A 21964-nucleotide genomic window follows, 5' to 3' on the forward strand; every position below is an offset into this window, starting at 1 on the left:
CAGTGATTTGAAAATGATTTCAAAGACCTTAATCATGTCATTTGTTTGCAGCATAACAGCTAAGTGCTGCTTCACCCTGTGTACTTGGAACTATGCAAAAGTAGATGTGCGGTCTATTTACTTACTATTTTTAAAAAAGTAGTAAAAAACAATCGTAAAAATGTTTCCCCGCCAACAATTGTATGCAAGATGTTTTGATAATTTGGCACATTTTTTTAATGGTTTGTTTATTGCAAATTCACTATCGCTGATTTCCATTTGTGACCATAAGATAAAGTTTTCTTACCATTTGCCTTCCTTTTAAACCGGGCCTGTCAAAAATGTCCTTTTTTTTCCCCCACAGGGCAAATTTGTATTACAAAAACAGAGACCATTCTTACTTATTGGAACAATACATTTTTGGGCACGCACACGTTCAAAGATTCACACCATTACCACCGATTTTCTTAATTGAATACACATTGGTAAATCTAAAATCCATGTGAGTACACACAGCTCAAATGTGACCTGGAAGTGTCCAAATGTACACAAAATAAATTAAATTATTGTGTGTGTGTGTGTGTGTGTGTGTGTGTTTTGCGGGTTAGTGTAGAAGTAATTACCCTGAGAATGAACATTTGAATGAAATTCAGCATATTTTCTCTTGTTGTCAAATTTAACCCAAACAGTATAGTTACAAAGAATATGTAAAGTACTAGGTTACTTTACACCATCACTGGTTGTAGGCCACGTTTACAGCCTTCAATATGAGTACAAGTATAAAGGAGTGGCCCGGACCAAGATGGCGCCGGGCAATGGCGACATGGTGCTACGCTGTGCAATAATTTGGCTTTTATTTTCTGTTATCTGGACTAAATCGTGTCAGTGTTTTCACTATACTAGGGAGGATTTACTCAAGCATCGATACAGTTCTGGTGAGTTGCCTCACTTTGCCCTAGAAGCTCGTATTTTGATCGAGGAAATCCTGTCCGAGTCTCCAGAACCCAGCCAGTCTACTCGTAGAATACGACCCGTTAGCCGGCGGAGGCGGGGATCGAGAGGGGGTGCGCTGGTGAAACTCCGGAAACGTAATTCCCGTGCCCCTCTACCGAGCATCATGCTGGCAAACGTGCAATCGCTGCGGTACAAGATGGACGAGCTAATCAGCCTCATGGACTCGCGACAGGACTTCAGAACATGTAACGTTTTTTGTATCACCGAAACCTGGTTAGAGTCAAAGATACCCGACGCCGCTGTTACACCCCCCGGATTCGCCTTGTTCAGATTCGATCGTGAATTTGACCAGGTCAACAAAAGCAAGGCCGGTGGTGTGTGCTTTTTGATCAACGAGTCCTGGTGCACCGATACAAAGGTTATTTCTAGGTCGTGTACTCCGGAACTTGAATGCCTCACCATTCGCTGCCGTCCCTTCTATTTACCACGAGAGTTCCCTTCAATTCTACTGACAGTTGTCTACAGCGAACCCAAAGCCGACACCAAGAAGGCAATGAACCAGCTCGCTGACGTCATCGCGAACAATGAGATCGCGAATCCAGGGGCTATTCCTATCATTGCCGGCGACTTTAATCAATGTAATCTCCGTAAAACTCTTCCAAAGTTCTACCAGCACGTGACTTGCCCAACTCGGGGGCCGAATACCCTCGATCACTGCTACACCACGATAAAGGACGCCTATCAGTCACTGCGACGTGCCCCCCTCGGTACCTCTGACCATGCCTGTGTCCACCTCATCCCGACGTACAAATCTCAATTCAAGCGTGAGAAACCATTCAAGAGGACAGTCCGGCAGTGGACGTCCGATGCCATTGATCGACTCCGTGGATGTTTTGAATGCACGGACTGGGATGTGTTCCTAGGAAATGCGACCCTGGATGAGTGTACCGAGGCGGTGACTGATTACGTCACATTCTGCGAGGATTTATGCGTCCCCATCAAGGAAGTGACCGTTTATCCGAATCAGAAACCCTGGTTTGGCGGTGCCCTCAGGCGCGAATCACGTGCTCGTCAAACAGCCTTTCAGTCTGGAGATGCGGCCGCGTACAAAGCATCAAAGTATCGGTTCAAGTCCGCCGTCAAAACCGCCAAACGCGACTACGCCAGGAAACTCGAGGATTCCCTCGAGTCTACAAATAGTCGCGACCTCTGGCGGGGAGTGCGGAAAATAGCGCCGTACAAGTCTGGCGGCAACAAGAACTCGGATCCTGACGACCCAACTCTACCTGATGAGCTGAACAGGTTCTACAGCCGGTTTGAAAAGTCAATGCCAAAGCCTAATACCAGCGATGAACCCGAAGATCCTGATCGTCTGAAGATTTCTACTACTGACACCGTGAAGCAGTTTAAACGCGCAAACGTCCATAAAGCGACGGGTCCCGACAAAGTCTCGAACCGTCTCCTCAAGATGTGCGCACAGCAACTCGGTGGAATCTACACAGAAATCTTCAACTGGTCACTTCGTCTTTGCAAAGTTCCTGCACTTTTCAAAGCATCTGTCATCATTCCCGTACCAAAACGCTCGCCGATAACTACTCTAAACGACTTCCGCCCAGTGGCTCTGACTTCAAATGTCATGAAGTCTTTCGAACGCCTAGTGAAGGATGTTCTCCAGTCGTTACTACCTCGTTCTATGGACCCGTACCAGTTTGCCTACAAGGCGAACCGGTCAGTAGATGACGCTGTCTATAGCGCTTGAGAAAGTGTACCGACATCTTGACAAGAGTACTCCGACCTACTGCCGACTTCTTTTCATAGACTTTAGTTCCGCCTTCAACACAACTCTTCCGTCCAAGCTTTTTACAAAACTTCTAAATTTAGGACTTCCGCTGAACTTGTGTCACTGGATTTATGACTTTCTTTGTCTGAGACCGCAGGTTGTTAAAGTCGGCTCCTCAGTGTCCAGTGAACTAATTCTGAGTACAGGCGCTCCACAGGGATGCTGCCTGTCTCCCCTTCTGTATTCCCTGATGACACATGATTGTGTGGCCTCATTTACTGATTGTCACTTCTTTAAATTTGCCGACGACATCACCGTTGCTGGGTTCATTATGGCCAGTGAGCGCGACTACCGCCGCCAGGTCGACGAACTGGTGATGTGGTGCACCGAGAACAATCTCGAGCTCAATGTCTCGAAGACGAAGGAAGTAATCGTCGACTTCCGTCAGGACAATCCGAAGAAACCCTTGGCTCCTCTGGAGCCGATGGTTATCAACGGCACGGACGTCGAAATCGTTGAAACCTTCAAGTTCCTGGGGATTCACATCTCTAGTGACTTGACCTGGTCGGCGCATGTCGGCCACTGTGTAGCAAAAGCTCAGCAACGCATGTTCTTTCTGCGACGCTTGAGGAGCTTCGGGGTCGGCCAGCGCATTCTGACCAAATTCTACCGGGCGGTGATCGAGAGCGTTTTATCGCTCTCGATCACGGTCTGGTTTGGTCGTGCAACGGTCGACGACCGGCGCTTGCTCGAGCGAGTCGTTAAAACCGCTTCCAGAATTATCGGTCATGATGTAACGTCTTTGGACGAGATCTATGTTCAGCGCTCACTGCGGAGAGCTCATTCAATCACACAAGATGACTCTCATCCTGCTAACGAATTTTTTGAAGAACTTCCATCCGGTAGAAGATACAGATCGATACTTGGTAAAACTAGTCGCCATCGCGAAAGTTTTTTCCCTAATGCAGTCCGTCTTCTGAACAAAGATTTAAGCACAGAGTGTTTTAAGCATCTTAAGCATTGACTAGTCCAGTAATGTAATGTTTGATCCTAGCAATTTATGCATGCGTCCGCACCTGTTGAATTCTGTTATGTGTATACATATATAGCTAATAAATGATGATGATGAGTAATGAAGTCGGTGTTAAAGACCACCACAACTGGGAACCCCCCCCCCCACTCCCCCCAAAAAAGAAACACAATTTCTACACTCTTCCTTGATCCTTGCTCTCCGCGTGCGCCCGATACAGCACACAAACAAATGCTTTACATTCCAACCGCTAACAAGAATGCAATCGAAATGTATATATATTTTGACTGGAGAGTTTGCCAGCGTCAACGCGCACACTCCATGAAAGCAGACGTGTTGCATAATTCACGCGCGACAGCGAAATACTACAGCGCGTCGGATGAATAAAGTATAATGCTAAATATTTGACAGAATGCTAATAATTGCAGAAAGAATTCATTAGCATCCGCCAGGCATCCTTATGAATAATGGACCTCGAGGAGTGCGGGAACATCACACCGGATCTTCCCATATGGGCCTGATACCTGATCACTTCATTCATGGCGCTGCTGCTCTGCATGGGCACCATGTGAAGGGCAAAAGCGCCATCTGGTGGCGAGGAGGAAGGCTAAATTTGGGGGAGCAGGATCCAATAGTGCCACGAAAAGGGGATTCCGGAATAAGCCGTTTCCTGAATGGATATGACAAAGTTCCGGGGACGACAAGTGGACGGTGTCATCCTTCGACAATTATGAGGTAAAAGGTTGCTTTTATTGCTGGTAGTTATTTTGTCAGTTAGTTTTTTTTTTTTTGTGAGCAGACGTATGCCAAATCTCAAGTACTGATTTTCATGTCGTTTTGTTGAAGGGTGGCCCATCGGCAAAATAAAATCTCTGGAAATATTCAAAATGGATTCGTTTTGGAGAATGGAGAAGCGTGTTTCCTAGTTGGTTACTTAGTTGGCTAGCTAGCCAGTTCGGTAGCTAGTTCACAAAAGGTTTATTTTGTTAATTGATTTAGGGGGCGGGGAGTTGTTAGTTTCAAGTCCCAAGTCTCCACAAAGTTTTTTGGGAAAGAGTTTTTTAGTTTGAGCGTAATCCTGCCAACTAACTAACTAACTGACTGACTGAGTGACTAATGAAATCACTGATTGTCGACAGACATGCATTTTAATTTTTTTATTTCGTCTCTTCACTTATTCACTTATTCACGTTTATTATGCTAGTTGTCGGTTTAACCAGCTAACTAATTTAATTTCTGCGGAAATCAGAGATCAATCAGAGAGAGATCAAATTGATTTTCACTTTTCACCATTATAGTCCGTTGGCACTGCGGCCAAGTGGGGAAGTGACCCAGTCCGGGGAGATGTTATGCGAGCTAGTCGACTGGAGTGGAACACCATAACCAAGTCAAGATTTAAAATAACATGAGAAAGAAAAAATGGGCAACAAAGCATGCAAGATCATTTGTTTGCATCATCCATCGCTTATTTATTTATTTTATTTTTTTGCCTCGTAAGCAAATGAACTAGTCGACCACTATGTCCTCACCAATTGGAACTGCCAGGTGTCCCTGGGCTGGCTTGGAAGAAGAAGAAGCTGCTATGAGTGTGAAGCAGGTGAGCAAGAAACATTTCTTTTATCCATAAATCGTTCATTGTCTTTGACTCAGCATATCAGCAAAACAATGGCGTGATCAGAAGTGTATATGTGCACGGTATTTAGTGTGGGGTGGGTTCCAATGCAACATGACAAAAGTCTCACTTTGATAGCACTGATACGTTCCTCGCTTCCTGCTTAGGAGGTGAATGCCACTAATGAGATGGAATGAGGAAGTAGACAAGCGACTTTCAGGCACCAGCAGGAAACAATATGACGAATAAAGGCAACTTGGCACCCCTTTTATTCTTGCTTTACTCTTGGTTTGCTTTCATTTTGATATAATTGAACCACTAAGCAGGTTTGCATAAATTGCCTGATTTTTTTTGTTATGTTCTTTTTCTCACTGGACACATTATTAGGTACACCCATGTAACCAGTGTTGGAAAAGAATATCTGAGCCGAACAGAAGAAGGAACAAACTTTTGCAAGATTATGTTGAACCTACCAAATAGAAAAATATGCACAAAACTTCATCCATCCTGTCCCTGTAAGATTTTTCATTTTTTGATTAGGTAGGTTAAATTAGTGAACAGGATTACTATTATTGATATGATTAACAATATACATAAAACTTTGCTTGTCAGTCAATCAGGAGTTAATTACTTACCGTAGTTAGTGAAGATCACCCATCAAGTTATGTTAACAGGATAACCTAAAAAAACAAACTACAGCATTTCCAAATTTGGTTTGTTGGTCTGTCAAGAGGGTCGGTGATCGACTGGTTAGCTCAGGGTACGATTCCGGCTCCGGCTTTCCTGTGTTGAGATAGGATATTCTCCCCGTGCCTGCGTGTGTTTTTTCCAGGTAATCCGGTTTCCTCCCACATTCCCAAAACATGCGTGGCAGGTTAATGGACCACTCCAAATTCTCCCGAGGCGTGAGTTTGAGTGCGGATGATTTTTCCTTTATATGCGTAAGTAGGTAGGTTGAGCAACCCGAAGTTTGCTTAGATGATCCTAGAGTTGTTTTGGTAGATAGTCAACTGGTTAAATTGAGTTCATTTGGCAGGGTTAAGAGTTATGACACATTTGACGAGGATGTGTTTGATTGTGTTTGTCATCTAGTGAGCTTGTCAGTCAGTCAGAAGACCGTTTGATCAATTGGTCATTACTGCAAGTAGTGACTTCTTTGTAGAATTATGCTAAAACAAATAAAAAGCATTTCCACACAACATTGTAAATGTAGGTTGACACGTAGGCGGATGCCGTTTTTATTTATTTGAATGCTAACACACCATGTAGTCTCAGTTGAGGTGATCAACGTGCGCTCGCCCAGCTGTGTTTTCCTGGGGGAACAAAAACGCATGCATTTTTCAAAGGGATTGGCTCGCATTTTCTATTTCTCCCTGTCCTGTGAAGACTGCCCCTTTTGTGGATTAATGCATTTGCAGATTATTTATATCCAGGGGATGCCGTGAAAAGGCGCCGTCGTCACGAGGAGACGGGTCGGCTCGCTTTCGGGGCCGCGAGGTGCAAATGTTTGAAGAAAGGTTTTCTCTGTGGTCGGGGAAAGCTGGGGATCACTTCGATGTTGTCGTTAAGACTCCTGTTCATCTCCAGAAAGCGAGGAGTCGACGATTTTAAGATCACCAAATTCAGAGGTTAATGGCTTGAAACAGATTTTGAGGTAATGTGTCTATTCTGTTTGGTGATTCATTAATTTTTATGAAAACAACGCACGTTATTTCGTTGGATATTGACATCTTGGATTTGGTGCCCATGATATCTATGTGACTTATCAGGTAGTAAGAACTTTTTCTTTTTTTTTTTTTAATCTAAAGGTCAGATCAATAACAACTCCCCCCCCCCCCCAAAAAAAAGTAAATAAAAAAGGACTTTGCTCTTTATTTGCCACCCCCAAAAGGCTTTATTCTCAAAATAGGATTTATCCCCCCCACCCCCCAAAAAATCTTGTAAATTATTACAAGACTTTACCCCAAAAGGCAGTTTTATTCTCTGCATATTATAAATACATCGGCAAAAAACTCTGACGTTATTTTCTATATAAGTGTATCTTGAGCATTTAAATGTTTATCCAATCTACACTACTTTAAACATTTCTGCTCTGACAAATGTGACTTTAGTCTTGAAAAAAATGTCTTATCGTAAATTACAATGTGTTTTTAAAAAATCTAATTTATTAAATATAATAATATTCCAGGAGGTTGAGTAAAATAACTTAAATTTGAAAAGTGTTAAAATATTGTGCATTTTCCCCCCAACACAAACACTTCAAATAAAGAAAATAATATTTTAAAAATCTGTATTAACCTAATTTTATTCTGGTACGACACTATATAAAATATTGCTGAACTTGTTCATCATTGTGATTATAATAATTACACAGCATATTCTTAATGTAATAAGAAGAAGCAGAACGGCCAAACTTGAATCCAGGCAAAATTCAAGGGAGAAATTGAACCCATGAATACATTCATTTCATATTCATATGTCATTCTTAACAGTAAATCAGTGATTAACTGCAAATGTTTTGGCTCCCACAATTGAATGTATCATTTTTTTTCCATCTCAAATTCTTGGGCCACAGAATCAAGTTGATTCCCAAAATGTAAAGCTAAGTGATATTGATGATGAAGTCCCAGAGTGCAGCACAAAGCAACACGGCGACGCTGTGAATTCATTTGATGACATCACCGGGGGCCTCATCTTATGAATCGTCTTCTGTATAATCCCCCCGCCCCCCCCAAAAAAAACGGACGGACCACTCGGGAATCTTCTTGGAAATTCAACACTCTACTGTTAAATGATCACGTTAGGGCCACAATTTGTGCCATACGTCAAATAGAAAGCGCATGCGGCCTTTTTTTCGGCTTGGTGCCAAAGAGCAAGCAGAGTAAATAGAATAAAAAGAATGCGTGTAAACGAATATCCAAAGCAACGTTCTCCTCACCGTTGCTGTTTTCACATCTACGTGCCGCCCCTCCCTCTCTTTTCTCTCTCCTACCTTTCACTCTCTTCCCCGAGGCCACGAAACACTACTTTTACATATATTACCTTTTGATTAATGGAGCCGTATTCATTATTCCGCCCCGTCGCTAATTAGAAAACGCACTCCCGCTAATGATATACAGTCAGAATAATACTTGCCCACGAGGCATTGCCATCGCGTCGGGTTTCATGCTCGCGCGAGCACTCGGTCCGCGGCGGCAACGCAACTTTTGCTAGTCCATTAGCACGAGAGTCACGGTGTCATTGTTGTCTGCCGTAATGAGGCCGTCTCGTCTCCGGAGAGGAGGCGCTTGATGAGGTGAGAGTCAGTCGTAATCAGGTGTGACTAGCTGCGCGTGTGTGTGACTGGGAGCGGCTGATGTGATGCTACGCATATTTTGTTGTCCTCTCGGCTTTCGTACGATCCAAACCGTTGTTAACTTACATATATATATATTGCGCGTCGTCCCGCACGCGGTCTGTCCTTCCGTCTGTCCCTTTTCAAAACGTACCTACTTCACCGCGCCGCCACTGCGCCGCTCAGGCAGTGGCTCACTACGATCGCGCGGGCATCTTAGCGAAAAAATGTTGTCTACCCACAAGCATTGCAATGAAATTGTTAGTTATTTAGTAGAGCTAGACATCTCTTTATTTTCGCGATAAGCAATGAAGATGACCAAAAAGTTGAACCAAGCAACAATACTTTTGTGGGCCGAAGGCCCACCTTACCAGCCTTCCACAGGAACTAGCTGATGAGCCGCCCGGAGGGCGGCGAACCACCACCTTACCAGCCTTCCGCAGGAACTAGCTGATGAGCCGCCCGGAGGGCGGCGAGCCAGCTAGTATGTGATATATCGATATCCATCCGTGTGACATTTGGGAATAGAACTAATGCAACTCAGTTTGACTGCTTTGGGGTTCTAATTTTTTTTAAATTGCTTTGACGCCATTTTGTGGCATTTTTAAAGTGAAAAGGGGAGGTTCGTTTCAACACGATCGGAAAAATGTCTAACTGCCACCTTGTTGCCCCTGTGAGTAATTGCAACTTTTTTTTTTTGGATGGCCATGAATTACTTGCGGGATTTTGCTCATTGTGTTCACTGCATTGGAGAATAACATTATGATGTTCTTTAAAGGTGTGACAATTCATCAATTAAACAACTAATTCATGGTCGCATTCATCTAAAATAAAATTTGATGGTCAGTTAATCGTTTAGTGATCCCGTTGAGTGTAAAATCTTTGAAATCCTTGGAAGTGCAGCCTTTCAATAGTAACGATTCAGAAATTTCTGAAATCTTCCACAAAAATAGACTGATTACCTTTGTGCCTTTTCAAAATAAGACAGCGCAAACCATTTTTTGATTTGATTCTTCGATCACCAAAATGATCACTTTCTAAACTGATTGTTAATTGCGGCCCTAATGTTCTTTAAAAAATATATATATACTCATAACCTCTCTGGGCTCTTCAAATCATTGCTGCCTCAAAGACACAATATCGCTGATATCGCAGATGTAGGTATATTTCGATTACAGATTTCAAAATATTGGGCAGTTTATTTTTATCTTTAGAGTCCTCCAACTGTTCAAATTGATGGCCTTTTTCTTCTACGGCCGGTATCGTCCAGCCGGTTGTCGATACCAGATTTGATCTTTTCAGGCACCCCCAACTGGTGACAGTTTTCTCCTGGATAGGTTACATCTCGTATCGCTGATACAAACGTTGACATCAGATTTCAGACATTCAGATTTCCTTTATGTGCTTCTCTCTTCAGACCTTTCAGGAGTACCCTCGCCTCTTGCGAAAAAACGAGCTGGGATCGGAAAGGTTTTGACATATCATTCAAGGTCAAAATCATTGAACCTCTGTTAATATTCAAAGCGAAAAAGAAAATAGTCCGTTGTTAACTTTTAGGAGGGGAATGCACAATTAACCAAAAGCGGCAACAAAAACACAAAGTAAAGTGAAAAAAGTTTGCATTGTACGTTGTCCAATCGCTCTCGCTCGTGTGAATTGACTGGTCCTCGCTGTTCCAAAAGTGACGACCATCCATATCACACCTCCACACTTCTCCCTCTACTAATGCAGCCTATTCCCCGTGGCCGCACCGCGACAGAGGTAATGGCCGCAGGGGTGTGATGGAGGCAATGGGTCACAACATGTTAGCCACAAGGTTACAACAACTTTGGGACTGCGGGTGGGGAATGGATTGGGGGGGGGGGGGTCTCCGTGTAATCGGGGGAGGGCAACAACCTCGTGGCAGAACATCAGCAAAAACAAAATCCGCCAAATCGGTCCGAAAAGGGACTCCATAAGGGCGATATTGGAAGCCGGCATCCACAAGTGCTGACTCCGTAGCCAAAGAATACCAGAACTGGTCGATTCGGGCATTGCCGTCTCATTTCCTGACAGTCGGGGAAATGCTGTCGATGTCCGCCGGCAAAACCGCTTTGGCGGTGGCCTAGCGGGATGGTCCTTGGAGCTTTCTGCACACACCTCCATATATCATAATCAAGAGTACGTATTTGGGACAGTGGCGGCTGATCAATAGAAGGCGCAAGCTAGGGCGCCACACTGCCACGTTCATTGCTGTCCTTGATTCATGACGCATTTCCAGTATGGGAGTGCGGAAATCTTTACCCACTGACTACTGTAAAACGTTGCCGTAGATCCTTCTTCAATGCAATAGATGGTGCCACGGTGGGGCGCAACATCCCTACACCTAAAGTCAGGGCCTATTGTCGCAGCCTGATCCCCAAAGATGTTGACGAGTGTCTACCAGTCAGTCTGTGCTGTGTTTCAAGCATTTAGTTTTACCTTGACATGACTCCTGGTCGAGTCAAGTTCACTCAACTGGAATTATGCTATTTGCTAGCTAAATGCTATTTATTCATTCATTTCTTTTTCAAGGATCACGTCTCAGCATAATTCTGGCATTTGAAAGGGTAGTTTGCAAAAGTCACCCGATGTGGGTTGCTGATCCTTCTCTCATCAATCGCTCATTCAAATAGATTTTAATAGGAGGCGTATGACCAAAAAAAAAATGTTTCGTGTGAAACCGATTGAGTTAGCCAGGGGTGTTCAAACCCTTCCTTGACAAGGGAAAAAGTGAAAAGACTAGCAAATGACAGACCACCTATTTTTGCGCCACTCGCAGGGGGGGGTCAGCATTTTCGATGATTAGATTTTGTCGACTTATTTCCTCCTTCCGGCTTCGTCCAGGCGCCATTCGAGATTGGGGCGCTGCCATTAGGGGTGCGCGGCGTTGTAATGGAACCTTCTTGTAGAGTTGCGGGTCTCTCTTTGCTGACTGAGCTCCTTTCGTGATTCTGTCATTGATCCTCATCGGGCATTGTGTGTTCCTCTTAAGTTTGCAAAATGGGGCGTGGACACGTGTACTTTTTGATTCAAATGAAAAAAAATCTATTTAATGCAACACTGAGGCCTTCACGTCACTTTGATTGAATAGATTATCTTCATACATAAAAGCTGTGCATATTACATATCTGTCAGGTTTATCAATTTGACACTTGGGAATAAAACTCAAAGAGGAGACAGGAGACTCAATTCTGGTGCCAGGAGGTAACGAGGAGAAGCGTTAGGTTCAACCTTGCTCCTGTTTAGTCTTAACACTTATCTCTTCCCAACCACGTCCTCGGAAAGGTGGTTGCATCCACAAACTGCCACACAGTACACTAAGCATTCTTGATTATAAATGTGAGTACATAATGATGAATATATAATGATTATGAAGCATTAGATCTTTTTTTTAAAGCATAAACGTTCTTCTTTGCAAGCATAATGAATGAATCAATCGATCAGTGGTTAGCACGTCGGCTTCACAGTGCAGAGGTACCGGGTTCGATTCCAGCTCCGGCCTTCCTGTGTGGAGTTTGCATGTTCTCCCCAGGCCTCCGTGGGTTTTCTCCGGGTGCTCCGGTTTCCTCCCACATTCCAAAAACATGCGTAGCAGGCTGATTGAACACTCTAAATTGTCCCTAGGTGTGAGTGTGAGTGCGAATGGTTGTTCGTTTCTGTGTGCCCTGCGATTGGCTGGCAACCGATTCAGGGTGTCCCCCGCCTACTGCCCGAAGACAGCAGGGATAGGCTCCAGCACCCCCGCGACCCTAGTGAGGATCAAGCGGCTCAGAAGATGAATGAATGAATGTATGATGACTAAAAATCATCAATCGATATCTTTTGATATTTGACAATAAAGTTGAATTCAATTCAAAACCGTATCTTCAGAAATGTATTTACAATTTGGTCAAGATGCCCCGTTTCATTTTTCGCCTGATACTATGTATGCATTAACGTTCAACATGCTCAGTAAATCATGTGCATGCATGCTTCTCACACACGTCTTCAGCAAATGGTGAAGATGGAGTTACTTGGGTCCAAGTATCAAGAGTACAAAGGTTATAATGGGGTTGAGTTTAACCAGTCTCACCAAAAACAAAAACAAAAAAAACACATTCACTTGACAATATTTCTAGTGGAAAAAAAGTCTGAAGTAAGGTTCTATATCTTTGGCAAGCAAATTAAAAGGAGATTAAGAGGGAGGCTACATGTGACCCCCTGGCTTGTCAGAAGGCGGTGGTGGTGGAGGCGGTGTCAACGGTTGGTGGAAACTCATCTTCGTCCCTCTCTTGTATGGCGGGTGCATTTGCTTGCATGAAGGAGTCCGTGGAACGAGTACTGGTACATAGCGGGGCGAGGCGCCGCAGGTTGCTGGGTGTCCACGGCAGCCTCATTTGGGCCCTCTGCGAGGGGGCCACCATGCAGCTATCGAGCTCAGCCCCCTCTAACCACAGTGGGATCTGCATGGGTGCCATAGTGTCCCGCTCTGGCATGAAGGCAGGATTCTCAATATGAGCTGAAAAGTGAGAAAGTGTGGAGTGTTTTTTTTCCTCCCAAGTGTGGAAACGAATAAACAATTGAGCTGATGGATTCGTTTTACCTCCCACTCTGTGGGTGACCGTCATGGCGAGTGAGTCTCCTGATGCTTGATAGCCAGATGCGCCGTCTCCCTCTGAGAACTCAAAATCTAGAAGAAATTATGTTATCAACTTCACGAGGAACTGCGTGTGATGTTCATTCTTTTTACTTTGTTGCTTTATGAAGCCCTGATACGAACTTCTTCTTCTTCTCATGGTCTTCTGGAATATCTCCTGAACCTCATTCTCATCTTCGTTGACCTCAAAATGACTCCGGCTGTACCTGTGCCGGTGCTGGGGTGTTTTTGAGGATGAACGTTAGTCACTCAGTGCACAGTTCATTCTCCAGATGAAACTTTGATCTGGCGGATCATATGGCGGAAGTCGCTACCCGTTTCCCGCCTTTGTAGAAGTGCTGCTGCAGTCGGCGGTGGCTGTTGATGTCCTCTGCTTCCCTCACACCTTTGATGGTCTGCTCGTGCATTTCCAAGCTCACTGATGGTACTGAGTCTCGTCTGTTAAGGTAAAAGCATCACGGTTATATCCTTTTACGTTCAGGCATCAAAATATGTTGGGTTCCTATAACAGGTGACCTGGAATTTCTAATTCAACATTCGCAGTCTATGATAAGAAATTCGGCTCACCCCATGGGTGACACTGTACCCCTATCATCCGCCATGTTAGCCATGATGTCTGGCGAGAATTTTTCCCCATACTTCTTCTTGAAGTCAACAAATGCCGATTCATTGCGGATGAACTCCACAGAGCCCCCGCGTTCGCCCTGCGCAAATGGCAGAATTGTTCTTTTTAATGTTTGCTTATCCCCCCCAAAAAAACTAAAAAATGCTCATCGGGCGGCTTACCTCAGCCACGTCGCTCACAGCATCCTTGAGGTTCAGCTTATGGAAAACTTTCAAGCCATAGTCACGATTCTTCCTTGCGGATGGTTTTATGAAAATTCTGGACAACCATTTCTCCTCAAAATGACTCCACCTTCACCGAAAGCAAAAAAACCCAACAAAAAAATAGTAATTCAAACAGTTCAAATGTTAAATCTGAAAGTGTTTTCATACTTGGCTCTCATTGAGTTGTGTCCTTTTTGCCCAGCTATATCTTCAATGGCAACAAGCATGTGATCGAAGGCCTGAACGAAAGGTTCTTTAAGTCTTCAAAGTTTATGCCGACAGGTGCTGAAAATGAATCACCTTGTTCTGCACTTCTTCAAAAAGTGTGATGTCGCACACCGCAGCTCTCTTCTTGACTTTGAGCCAAGTAACAAGAGGTTTCATAGTTACTCCCTGCCACCCAATAATAGAACAGAAGGGTAGTCAAATGGAGGACAAAAAAAAATATATGGCCAAAGTCTTACCTGAAGGATGACAGTGAAATAAATGACAATCAGAGTGGTGGTGACCATTAAATTCTTCTCCTTGATTTTGTTTTCATCCAGCATCATTGCCAGGCCGTAGGCAACCGGCCCTCGCAGGCCACTGTAGCTCATGATAATCTGATTGGTGACCTCCAAGGGCACCAGCCGGAATTTGTTCATGATCCACGTGAGGAAAAAAACTCCTGTTGAACAGCATATCGTGAGTCTTCTGCTATCACAATCATATTTAGGAAATGTCACTGTTATTTATTTATTTATTTTACTGAACATAAAACATGTACAGTAATAATTTGACAGAAAATAAGCTAGATAAAATAGTAAAAAGAAATAAATCAGTCTTCATTCAACACAGTTATTATGTTCAAGGGAGTAGGACAGGCATGTCCAAAGTCCGGCCCGCGGGCCAAATCCGGCCCGCGGTCGAATTTCATCCGGCCCTCGGCCCCTGTCATAAAATCAGTGCCGTCTGGCCCGCAGGTTGGGCGCAATGGAACACGTGTTGCATTGACTGAGGTCTCGTAGACTGGTGAGTGATGTTTCATAGAGTACTGCTTCCCTCTAGTGGCTAAATGAGTAATAGCATTCACTAAATGAGTAATAGCATTTAGAGACTAGAGGGCATCACTCACGAGTTAACAAGACATCACTCCGTGTTTATATTGACTGATATGTCATATTTCAAATGATCCTTGCAGTTGTGGATATGTGTATTGCTTGTTCATTTCCCTGTTGTTCGAGTCAAAGGTTTTGTGACTATTGAAAAGTCATGGTGATACATTTTATGTTTCAAATCAATCAATTTGCACTCAGGAGACTTCTGTTTTAAAAAAAAGTCAATTGAATAAGCAGTTGCATGTGATATACCCGTTTCAAATGAACCAAAAGAAATTCTTAAGATTGTTGAAATTAAAATAAAAATGGAAATGTGAAACAGACTGGCTTACTAAAATTTGTTGAACAATATTGTTGTTCAATGTAAAGAATGTCAGCCAAGGTCGGCCCCCCGACATTTTACCACATAAAATCTGGCCCCCTTGGCAAAAAGTTTGGACACCCCTGGAGTAGGAAGAAGTAAAAAAACGTAAATAGTCCTACCCTGTTATGGGACTTCAAGCACAACTGATAACTCACCGATGAACCGATATACAAAGATGAAGAGGAGTGTGAGGAGAACAAAGCCCGTGTTCCACACCCATAATGTCTTATCAACGACAGAGATTCCGAGGAAAACAAAAATGATGGTTTCGGACCCGTTGGCGAGCACCTTCATGACATGACGGACTGTGGTGACAGACCTTTCGTCCATGTTTGCGTTGCTGAACTTTTGGCAGCTGATGCCACAAAAGAAAATTCTGTAGCGAGAAAGTGCAACAGTTTTACAAAGAGGCTGGAATGAGGCCGGAACTTCACAAAATAACGCAGTGGTCTTACAATAGCACTTACGCAAGAATGGCAGAAAGGGAGAGCATCTCAGCAGTAAGATAGGAGAGGTATGCCAACGCGAAGATGAAGGCTGGCTCCATGATCTGAATGTTTTTAGTGCATCTGGTTAGAAGAGAGAGCAGCAAACCAAACACCAAGCCAACCAGGGAGCCGCCGAATGCCACCACAAAGAACGAAACTGGAGACAAAGAGAGAATGTATATTATAAATATTATTCTAACATGTCATATGATGACGACTACCTACTTATTCCTTTGACGATCTCCACAGCATCAATTTGGGATCCTCCCAGGGAGGCAAATGAATCAAACACATTGAAGAGCACCTAAAGTTAGAGAGGGAGGATATTTAGTTTTTGGCTGCTGGAGAGAAATCACGTGGTTACTTGGTGCATTATAAAACACGGGACAACAGAACAAATGATCTGGCCAACAAGAACAAGGGCATGAGCATTGAACCTTGTGGCACACCACATATTTCATGAGTAGTGTAATCAGTCATTTAGTGACTGAACTGAACTTAATAAACTTTGATCTGCCCGAAAAGAGTAACGCATTGTCAAAAACAGAAATTGACAGGATTGTATTTTCCACAACAATTTGGAATATTGTCCTGTTCAGAAAGCTTTCACGGCAGTCACACTAAAATTAGAGCATACGAACCACTGTCACGCCATCGTTGAGCAGCGACTCGCCAAACACCAGGATGAAGAGGACCTCATTGACATGGACCTGTTCAAACACAGAGAGGACGGCCACCGGGTCCACAGCGGCAATCAGACTGCCGAAAAGAAGGTATTGCAGCAGCCCGATGTCCAGATCGCCTGCAAAAGGTCAGAGAGACAGATTGTAACTTTGCAGTGACAAAACAATGCTCTTTAATTTCAGCTGGACTTTAATCAGCGCTTGCGCTCAGTTTTGACTTATTCATTAGACTAACATCGGAAGTTTGATCTGCATGTGCAGTATACCCTATGTTGGATCCAAATTTTGACCCAAGGTCTCCCGTCTTACCCATGGCTCCTCTCATGTGGAAGCCCCACAGCGACAGTCCCACGCTCGCCGCGTTCCAGCAGGTCCCAATAATAGCGTAGACAAGGATGGTCCCCATGTTACCGAAGAACAGCTTTTTTGGCATGAAGTAGCCCGCATCCAGGATGATTTGAGGCAGCAGGTAAAAGAATAAGACTCTGGGGGTCAACTTGAAGGTCTGCACCTTCTCCGCAACCAAGATCATTCCGCCGAAGATGACTCCAAAGCAAATGAGCAGGGCGCTCTCCGGGATGACATTCAGCACATGATGGTTGGCCGCAATTACTGTGGAAATGAAAAGAAATGAGAATGGTTGGGGGAGTTTGTGGAATTATTTAGATCAGGTTCTACGGTGTGTCTAATTTGCAATGACAAAGTACCATCAATGAAACGGTCGAATGAAAATTGGCATCATTGTCCGCATTTCAACCCGCGAGGATGAGTGAGTTAAAGTCAACACTGAGGGGGTGTGCGCATTTGTTGACCTTTGGGCCGGCCGTTCATTAGGAATACTTCAATCTAGAGGGTCGTTTCTTGAAAGATAAGGCGGCCAAGAAAAAGACCCCGCCCCCACTCCACGCATGCTCATTAAAGTGTAATCAAATGTGGACCAGACTCTCCTCAACAATTGTCCTCCAATATTTTTAAACGGACGTGGAGAGGGGGGGGGGGGGGAGCGGGGGAGGGGGGCACGTGGTTCTTCACCGTATCACAAATGGAAGTACCATCCATCCTTGATAACCACCTAAAAACATCACAACCACAGTATGTTGCAACGTGTGAAAACTCCACGCCGTTTAATCTTGGCACATCCACAGAATAACATTGTATTAATCCACCCGCAAAAATCCTGCATCATATTTTGCAAGAAAGACCGCATTCCTTTATTTATGTGTCGTGAAGCGTCCACAAACGGGCGCACCCGCAATCATTGACAGTGTGACAGTGCTCCACATGTTGTGGTGTATCCACAAAAATACAGGATGCAAAAAGTCTTTTACCGTAATACTTGTTGTGTGTCCTCGTTTTCCAAAATAAAGGCCAATTTTATTTCGAGTCAGCACAGAGATTTCATTAAGAAGACTACAGAAATTGGACTATATTTATTGTCAGGAAATGGAAATTCTGGGCGTTTGGACAATAATAGATTTTTGGGGACAGCGTTTGTTTCAGTGGACATCTTCTCATGTTTTCAGGTTACAGGGTGCAAGAAAAGGTTCAAGATACAAAAATGAAGCATTTGTTACATTGTGACTTATCACCACTTTTTTTGCTTTCTGCTTTCAAAATGTTCTCATGGCTGCGTTACCTTCATTTCACCTTATTTTATCACACAGCGGACATTCAAACTGACTCACTCATTTTGCAGATCAAGGAGACTGGAATCCACAAATCCACCAAGTACGCGACAGAGACGTGATTCCACTTCAAGGACACAATCGACAAAGTGGTCTTGGGCCCACCACCGTGACCCCCATCTTCACCGTGACCGTCTCCTGTCACATCATGACCAGAACCCGTCACATTGCCCGTCTCTGTGTGCGGACTTGAGGAGGTCATCCCGTGATCACTGCTCGTTTCCGTGTCATGTCCTTCGTGTTCCGAGGGGGCCGCGCCGGGCAGGCTCCATCCTCGGGAAACCATCAATAACACACAAAGTAAAAGTGTTCTCCGCCGCAGGGTTGCCATGGCGTTTTTATTGTTTCGATCTTCGAAAAAAGTTTCAAAAGTGAAGCACGGGGTTCTCAATCTCTGATGTCTCCTGCTTGACGTTCAGCCGTCTCTAAGCCTGCTCTCATGCATATGTCCACTTTTTATCTGTCATGAGCACAGTGTCCACAACTTGTGACTCAGCATTCAGTCAAGAATCCAGCTATTTTTTTTTTTAATCCAGCAGGTGAGTACGAGCCCAACTTGATACTCGTCTGTCTCTTCCCACTTTCTTCCTTTTGTATCCTTTTAGACTCCTCTTCACTGTTACCCTACAAAGCGGAAATCAGTATGTGCTTGATTCCAGTGAGAAAAGAATACTTTATCGCTACTTTGTGTTTGGTGATATTTGCACATGCAATGTTGACTAAATACCGGCGGGGGGGCAGGGTGGGGGTTGGGGGGGAATCCGTTTTTGCTCACTTGATTTCAATCTTGAAAATGGTAGGGTCACCCTTATGTTTTTTGTTTATGTTTATTCATTCATTCATTCATCTTCCTAACCGCTTGATCCTCACTAGGGTCGCGGGGGGTGCTGGAGCCTATCCCAGCTGTCTCCGGGCAGTAGGCGGGGGACACCCTGAATCGTTTGCCAGCCAATCGCAGGGCACACAGAGACAAACAACCATCAACGCTCACACTCACACCTAGGGACAATTTAGAGTGTTCAATCAGCCTGCCATGCATATTTTTGGAATGTGGGAGGAAACCGGAGCACCCGGAGAAAACCCACGCAGGCCCGGGGAGAACATGCAAACTCCACACAGGGAGGCCGGAGCTGGAATCGAACCCGGTACCTCTGCACTGTGAAGCCGACGTGCTAACCACTGGACTACCGGGCCGCCCTGTTTATGTTTATGTTATTCGTAAATTTCCCCAGTGTGGGACGAATAAAGGATATCTTATGTTAAAAGGTCATGTGTGGGCAATTTGAAATTGACTTTGTTAATTGAAAATGACTGCATGTTTTAAGGTCAACAGCGGCATTTCTGGAAAACAACACCCTCGGTGGTGTTTCCCAAGGACAGTAAAAAAAAAAAATGTGTATATTTTGTTGCCCAAAGCGGGATACGCTCCCTTATGCTAAACCGATGCATTACCAACTGAGCTATCCAGCCGCTTCACACACAGACATTGGGCCGATAAGCTAATGTGTATCTAATCAATTTTATTGAGGGAAATAATAGCACAAATTGTTTTATTCATTTTGTTTCAAGTGTTTCATGTATTGAAGGTCAAGAAAAAAAATTTCAATGACATTTTTTTTAGGTGACTTAATGCGTTTAGAATTGTTTCTGCTCCAGACTAAAAAGAATGTTCATATAGTTAATCTTTGTGAGTTTAACTATTTTTCATTCTTTTGCTCTTTTCTTTAATGTTATAAGGAGACAATGTTATGTAGAAGTATACTTCTAACAATTTCATGGGCAAATGTGAGTTTTTTTATTTATTTATTTAGAAGCACTGCTTTAAGGGACGCTAAGGGTGTTTGCGCATCGATGTCACTGCTTTTACCAATGACTATGTTTCCGTCCACAGCGCAGTATCTACATGAGGCTGCGCTATCATGGATGACGTCGACTGACTCGGCGCCTCCTGGAGGGTTTGAGATTCCACCTACATTGGAGATCCTCATGGCGTACCAGATGGGTACAAATTGGCTAACCAGGTTGCTGCAGGGTGGGTATGCATTTTTATTCGGGTTACCCCGAATAAGTGTGTCGACAGATCAATGACCTCCATTACAGTGTTCAGAAGCTTGGAAATTATACCGAGGAAGCCTTTTTGGCTATCAAAAGCAAAGCCAGTTGGCAGCCATCTCTCTGATGGCATTCCAGAACCACATAGTGGTCGATGTGCTCTTGGCTGAGGCCAATGGAGCGTGCGCGATGTTTGGTGAGCAGTGTTGTTCAATTGTGCCTAAAGGTGCCCTCACCAGGACCATTGAAGGCCTCCACATGCTGAACCGGATCAATTTTCTTTTTTTTTTTCCAGCCATCTTGACATTGTGTGGCTGGTGCGTTCCATGTATCAAAGCTCTGCTTATCCCATTGATCACTACGGCTGTTGCTGCCATGACGTCGAAAGCGAATGGTATGTACCCTCTGCTGTTACTATTGGATGGCAATGAATCTAATGTGGGAAATAGCTCAGCCTATGAAGACATGATTTCACTTTAATATCAGAATGTCAGAGATGATTTTTAATCATCTTTTTCTGGGTTCCTGGCCTGGCTTACGTCAGTCATAAAAGTACAGCCTCAAGGGCACTGGAAATTCAAAACAAATATTTTGTACATTTTGATACGTTGTTTCAAACCATGCCGCATTTAAAAAATGTAGCCACGGTTTGAAAAATAAAGACTTTGTCTCCACTCTCAAATGTTCCGGCCGTGTCTGCTGAATGGGTGTACATCCCATTAGGTTGTAGGTGTCAAGGCCGCTGTCCTGCATGTCCCCCCCCCCCCCCAGTCTCCCTGTTGCAACACACCTGATTCAAATGATTGCTTGCTGATGATATGATCATTTGAATCAGGTGTGTTGCAACGGGGAGACTTGGAAAACATGCAGGGCAGCGGCCCTCCAGGACCTGATTTTGACACCTATGCATTAGGTCGTAGCGGGACTTTTCATGCTATTGTCAGCTGCTAGCTGCCAGCTAGCTTGCGACCAAACAGGGCGGTGTATGAGTACTAACTAGCTCGCAATTGCGGCGCACCAGTCAAGCTAACAAAGACAATGACGTTCTTATAGAGAGCGCAATCCCCACCACGCGCGACGCATTGTAAGGAGGACTTGCCTTTTCCCGTGGGCCGTAAGCTGGAGCGCCAAACCGAGTTGACGTCTCCCTTTCGACAACGCTGCACCACTCCAAATACTGCGGCTAATGTCAGGTGGCCAGCTACAATAACCGAAGTGAGCCAAACCGGGTCAGACGCGGGGTGACTCTCTCTCTTTATTGGTTTTATTTTATTATGAAGACACAACGGCGTGAGAAACGGCATGGACACCCCAATGGACTGTATTGTGGTAGTCGTACTAATTGTGATTTAATAACCACCCATAGGAAGGACGTGTTTCATCTTCCGCTTTCCGGAGGACCTTCATGGGGAGTGAATCCG

General features: G+C 44.2%; 1 protein-coding gene and 1 long non-coding RNA gene across 2 annotated transcripts; one reads left to right on the forward strand and one right to left on the reverse strand.

Annotated features, from left to right (window-relative positions):
• Positions 1-4020: 4020 nt before the first annotated feature.
• On the forward strand, positions 4021-6393 carry LOC127612878 (uncharacterized). Its single transcript, XR_007965992.1, has 3 exons — positions 4021-4478; positions 5289-5340; positions 5523-6393. It is a non-coding gene; the product is annotated as an uncharacterized LOC127612878 (long non-coding RNA).
• A 6503-nt stretch (positions 6394-12896) lies between these two features.
• On the reverse strand, positions 12897-18822 carry LOC127612828 (sodium/hydrogen exchanger 3-like). The gene is given in 15 exon segments (XM_052083637.1): positions 12897-12953; positions 12955-13208; positions 13293-13563; positions 13661-13784; positions 13914-14050; positions 14133-14262; positions 14343-14413; positions 14475-14567; positions 14639-14841; positions 15791-16011; positions 16103-16280; positions 16349-16427; positions 16765-16925; positions 17116-17418; positions 18492-18822. Coding segments are annotated over 15 exon segments (2613 nt in total).
• Between the last annotated feature and the right edge of the window lie 3142 nt (positions 18823-21964).

This window comes from Hippocampus zosterae, chromosome 13 (genome assembly GCF_025434085.1).
Source record: "Hippocampus zosterae strain Florida chromosome 13, ASM2543408v3, whole genome shotgun sequence".
In the NCBI taxonomy this organism is placed as follows: Eukaryota; Metazoa; Chordata; class Actinopteri; order Syngnathiformes; family Syngnathidae; genus Hippocampus; species Hippocampus zosterae.